This window comes from Toxorhynchites rutilus, chromosome 2 (assembly GCF_029784135.1).
Source record: "Toxorhynchites rutilus septentrionalis strain SRP chromosome 2, ASM2978413v1, whole genome shotgun sequence".
Classification (NCBI taxonomy): Eukaryota; Metazoa; Arthropoda; class Insecta; order Diptera; family Culicidae; genus Toxorhynchites; species Toxorhynchites rutilus.
The window spans coordinates 172,675,973-172,681,936 of record NC_073745.1 but is presented as its reverse complement, the minus strand read 5'-3'; the positions used below and the strand labels follow the sequence as shown (position 1 = coordinate 172,681,936).

Sequence of the window (5,964 nt, the reverse complement as noted above, 5' to 3'; positions counted from 1 at the left end):
CGATAAGTAGGTCTATCTTATTTGATTGATTAAAGTAGGGATCTGCTAATTGGATTCCTGTGGGTATGTTCCAATTCTCAGTCGTGAAATGAATAGCCGGGATGTTGCCGGTAACCTTTGGCGTGATAAGTCAATCCAAATTGAACTCAAAATTAGTGCAATGTGATCGAATTTGAACAGAACACTTCTGCTTCACAAGCGACCTAACATTACCGATTCCAGCTATGGGAACATTCACTTCTTCTATGTTAAGATTTAAATTATTTTGGAGTGATTGCGAAATGAAACTCACCTGTGAGCCACAATCCAACAGGGCACGGCATTGATGTATTTGCTGATCTCGATCTAAAACTTTGACTAAAGCAGTGTATAACTCCACTTGGCTGACTGGGTTTGACCGTGTATTGGACAGGGCTGATGTTACTGTGGACTGGCATGCAGCATTCTCTTCAAAGGTTGTTGTCGGTTCCACTGCGACACTGGTTTGGGAAAGTTGTCTCTTATCAACATTGCTCTTCGGTACAGTTCCGTCGCTATGAAGCAAGGTGTGATGTTTCCGTTGACATTTGATGCACGTTCTTTTAGATGGACACTCTATTACTCGATGGCCTCGACGTAGGCAGTTAAAACAGCAATTCCTTTCCTTAACCTTCAGCAGACGTTGACTCAATGTAGAACTGTTGAATTCCGGACACTTGTAAGATGGATGGATGTTACTGCAGAAATCACATTGACTTTGTTGCACTGCAGGAGAATTCGCTGAGTTGAAACGCTGAATCGAAGGTTCTTCCGAGGACGGGTTCGAATAAATGCGCTGCTGCTTGAATTTAATTTCTTCGGTTGGCTGACATCTTTCCAAAATTGACACTCGATCTTTTAAAAATTGTACTGTTAAGTCAAAATTTGGTAGTTCACCTCGCCGTATGGTCGCCTCCCAAAGTTTCTTCGTCTCGTCATCAATGGATTGTGCTAACAGATAAACAGCAATTTGCTCTGAAACACCAGTAAATTCCTGTCCAAGGAACTTTAAATTCTCCACATGGTTGCTGAAAGTTTCAACTAATTTTTGCAGCTCACTATAATTTTCTTTCACTATTTTTCGCATGCTTAACAACCCGCGAATATGCAAATCGATCAATCGCCGCTTGTTCTCGTATCTCTCCTCTAGCAGTTGCCAGGCTCTGTCGTAGTTTCCTTCGTTTAGCGTCCTGGCGTCAATCAATTTGGCAACTTCTCCCACTAGAGCCTTCTCTAGATGATACAGCTTGATGCGAGGAGGCTCATTGCTTCGATCCACTACATCTCGGAACATTATTTTAAACTTCTCCCAGTGCTCATATCTGCCGTCGAATGTTGGTATGACACGTGGAAGCGATTGCTGAATCACTAATGGCGGCGGATTCATAATGGGTTGTGAAGCAGCTGGTTGTGTTTGTCGCTCTAGCAACATTTCTAATTTCACTGTCACTTCGTTGTATATTTCCTCGAATTGCACATATCGATGATCAATTTCTTCTTGCTCCGACGCTGGGCTTCCACTCACTATTTGCTGATGATAACCGTCAAAGTCGTTATTCGCTGCTTCAACTCGTTTCATCCACACTTTGACTTGTTGACTGGAAATTTCCTTTTGCTCCACTTCTGCTTGTTGAAGGAGATGCATGATCCTTGTTATTTTTCCTTGCGCTGCCCCGCAGAGCGCTGACAAAGCTTCGATGCTGCTAGCAACTTCTGCAGCTGTACTGTCGTTTTTCACTGGTGTTCTCTTCGTGGGCATTTTGCTCGTTGTTTGATTGTAAGTTTACTTCACAAATTGTTCAAATACTCTCACTCACTTTAGTCTATTAACGCTTCACTGTTTAAATTCCGTGTTTGATTTCACACTGGTAACTGATCTTCTTCTCGGAGTCTGCTTCTATCCGGTTCGAAGGACCAGTTTCTTATGTGTGGTTCGATGGTGGACTGTATATGGTTGGGGAGGAGGCAAAGATGCTCGTGACCTTTCCTCGGTTTAACTGGACAGCTGGTGATGCCTCACGCATGCGACAATCACAATCGCCGGGAAGTGGCTGGCTGAAAAGCTGCGTGCTGCGAAACTTTCCACTCGCTGATCTACGCTGACGACCACTCTCGTTGAATCAGCTGCTAGATAGTAACTCTTAAACACTGTGAAATTCAATACAGGGAATGTTGTCTTTTATAATACACTTTATTTACATTGCCCTAGCTTGATCTAAAATTATACTAACTTATTCTAGACTAAAAGAGAAACACTTGTAAAAAAACTGTTCGAGCTAAAGACACTTTGGCACTGTAAGATAAAATTTGATGTGAGAGCGTCTCACTGGCTGAAACGCATAGTTTTATTCAACGGTAATGCTGCAATAGCGATGGACAGCATTTTTATCTCTTGTGTTGTTGCCGTTATTGCGCTATGTAATGCACGTGCGCTGCTGGAAGGGGAATCAAAGAAAAGGGGCGTTTGTTCCTTATGAACATGTACAGACATGTTTTCTCTTGCGGTTTCTCTTTTCTTCAGTCGTGAGACTGAACAGATGGGTCACATTCGACTGCAACGTGGTGCGTGAGCGATGATATGTGCGGGTAGTTACACTGATCGCGCATAGGATGGCTTCTATTGATTTGTTTCAAAAGAACCTTCCTCGAGGTGCACGAACTTTCTCAACACTTGAGATTTCTTATGCTAGACATAAGATAATCATGTGGATGGGTCGTATTCGACTGCAACACGGTGCGTGAGCGATGATAGGTATGGGTGGACATATCATTCGCGTGTAGGATAGTAGATGCTGAGCAAATCATAAATTTTTGAAACAGCCCAATAGATTTTACCAAAGAAGTCGGTTTCTTTCAGAAACGCAATTAAATTGGTTTCTTGGGTCTCGTCTCTACTGAGGATATCTCGGAGACTCTGACCTATGTTGTGTCGGACTCGAGCATCTTTGGTATGTTGACATTCAAGTATAAGATGGCTAACGGAAACCGGAGCTTCGTTGCAAGCACATTGGGGTTTTTCGGCTCTGCAGAACAAGTGTGAGTGGGTGAAGTTAGTGTGCCCAATTCGAAGACGGGTAAGGACTTGCCTTTCCCTACTATTGAGACGGTCCTCCCAAGCGAGAGTGGAATTTTTGATTTTATGAAGATGAGTGGGACGGCTGTTTATCCAGCCTATGTCCCAACTTTCACGGACTTGCTGTTTTACCCAGCGGACAATGTCAGATGGAGGACAGGGCATGTCTGGGGGTTCCATTTTGCTGCCCTTGCCGGCCAATATGTCGGCGGCTCTGTTTCCGCGGATTCCTGAGTGACCAGGAACCCAGCAGAAGGAGATGTTTTTATCTGAAGCAGCCTCTTCTGTTTGCTTAATCCATGGGTGTTTGCTGTTTCCACTTAGAAGGTCATGGAGACAGCTAGCTGAGTCGGAAAATATTGTGGTAGGAAGGAAATCATGGGTGCATTCTTGGGTAGCTATTAAAACACCCTTAACACCCTGTCCCCTCCACGGCTGAAGGTGCCTATTCCGTAAAGGATTTGTGGGACTAACCAAACATTTACAACATTTAGCAGCGTCTTTCTATGACCAGAGGCTAGGTTGCCTGCGATAGCCTTGATGATGTTCAGTTTCTTTCTGGTGGCTATTTTGGTCTTTTGGGAATGTGATAGGAAGTTGAGTTTCTTGTCGAAAGTAACCCCTAGTATTTTCAATGTCCTCATTGTAGGGATCGGGATTTTGTTGAGCTGAAGATAGGTTCTCCTTCTGAGAGCTTTTCCAATATGTATGTGTTTGGATATCTCCGGGCAAAACTGGGCTCTAAAAAAAACCTGTTTTTAGAGCCCAGTTTTGGATGGAGTCTAAGGTTTTTTGAAGCCTCTTTCTCTGAATTAAGCCGAAGCAGCTCGTAGAGATAAGAGTGATGTCATCTGCATAGACTATGATCTTTATATGGTCCGGGATAATCTCGAATAGAGATTGCATGGCAATGTTGAAGAGGGTTGGTGAAAGTGCTGAGCCTTGTGGGAAGCCGTTTTCTGGGATTTTTAGAGAAGATTGGTGGTTGTTAATAACGGTTTTGAAAGACCGGTTTTCTAGAAAACTTTTAATGAAGAGACCTAATCTCCCACGAATCCCCCAGTCGAAGAGGCTTTTCAGCACTGGGTACCTCCATGCCCGATCGAAGGCCTTGGATAAATCCAGGGAAACAATATCAATGTGGTGTAGTTTTTCAGTTGCGTCGTCTAGGATTTTTTCGATTGCTACAAGGCAATCTTCTGTACCTTTTCCCGCACGGAATGCGAATTGTCTGGGATCAATCAGCTTATTTGACTCTAGAAAAGTCGTTAAGCGTCGATTGATCATTTTTCCATGACTTTCCCAACACAACTTAGAAGAGTGATTTGGCGGAAATTGTCAAGAAGATGGTTGTTCATGTCTGGTTTCGGGATACAGATCATTAAACCCTCTTTCCAGCAACTGGGGAGGGTTCCACTGTCCCAGACTTTGTTGAGGAGCTTCAGAAGTGCTTTTTTCCCGAGATGGGGTAGATTCTTAAGCATAGGGTAGCTGATGTCATCAGGTCCTGTGGATCCTTGTTTGACTTTGTTCAGTACCCAATCGAGCTCTTTGAGGGAGAGGTTTTTGTTGAAGTCAAATTCCACATCGGTATGAAAATCGATGGGAATTCTTTCGCATTCCGTTTTGTGAGTTAGAAAGGTATGGTCGTAGTTTTGATTGGAGGAGGCGGAAGCAAAGAAATCTCCAAACGCCTCGGCGATGATTTTCCGGTCATTGGTGTATTGACCGTTAATTAGAAGATTATATTCTTTGCTTCTTTTCTTTCCATGAAGCCTGCCAATCTTACTCCATAACTCCTTTGTTGACGCGTTGGGATTAATTTCGCTGACGAATTTAACCCAACTGTTGTGCTTGGCTGTGTTGATAGCAGTCTTAGCTTCTTTGCGAGCCCTTTGGAACTCTGTAAGCAGAGTGGGTCTCAGTGGGCTGTCCGGATGGGCCTTTCTTAATTTGCGTAGGGCCTTACGTCGACCTTTGATCGCTGCCTTCAGCTCAGGCGACCACCATGGGACACATTTCCTGCCAGGGATGCCACTGGTTCTGGGGATATGCACCATTGCAACTTCTAGGACAACTTTGGAGAATTCCTCGGCTGCCCAATCTCGTTTAGTGGAGAGGCGGTTTTCAATGTCAAACTGATAGCCAGCCCAGTCAGCGTATTCAAATTTCCATCTTGGCCTTGTTGAAAACTCTGGAGAAGTTTGGCCGAAGGAAGTGAAGATTGGAAAATGATCGCTTCCGCAAGTATCATCGTGGATGTTCCAAGAAAGTTTTGAAGAGATTTTGTCTGATACTATGGTGTGATCGATGGCTGACGTAGTACCAGAATAATGGATTCTGGTGTGTTGGCCGTTGTTAAGAAGGAGAAGAGAATGGTCCGATATGAAATCCTCAATGATAGATCCTTTTCGATCGAGGTATGCACCTCCCCAGGCGTATGAGTGGGCGTTGAAATCACCCATAAGCATGATTGGGGCGGGAAGTTGGGCGAACAGATGGTCCAGTTGTCCGCGTAGAGTGTTCGGATCGGAATCATTAGTGATGTAGATGCTAACGACGGTGATTGGAAAGGGGTGTTTAATGCGCACTACCACTGCCTGAAGGTCAAGAAGAAGATCATGTGGAGTGCCATCCTTGATTGCGATTGCAACTCCGTGTTTTGAGGGGTTGGGACCCTCTTTGAAGTATGTGATGAACTTTGGGATGAAGTGTTTGTTGAAATTGTTTGGTGTCATAGTTTCTTGAAGAGCTATGACTGTGGGATTAGAGCTCGAAATAAGAATTTTTAGTTCTAAAATATTTTGTCGGATACTTCTGATGTTCCATTGTATCCCGAATTTCTGTGTTGGAGTGAATGTGTTGGTGTTTTT

The 5,964-nt window shown here is 43.9% G+C and overlaps 1 protein-coding gene across 1 annotated transcript; it reads right to left on the bottom strand.

The window, feature by feature from the left end:
• Nucleotides 1-234: 234 nt before the first annotated feature.
• On the bottom strand, nucleotides 235-1,777 carry LOC129766395 (uncharacterized). The gene is made up of 2 exons (XM_055766920.1): nucleotides 293-1,777; nucleotides 235-243 (listed from the first exon to the last, which is right to left on the bottom strand). The coding sequence occupies exons 1-2, from the start codon at nucleotides 1,775-1,777 to the stop codon at nucleotides 235-237; spliced, it is 1,494 nt and encodes a 497-aa protein (XP_055622895.1).
• Nucleotides 1,778-5,964: the final 4,187 nt, after the last annotated feature.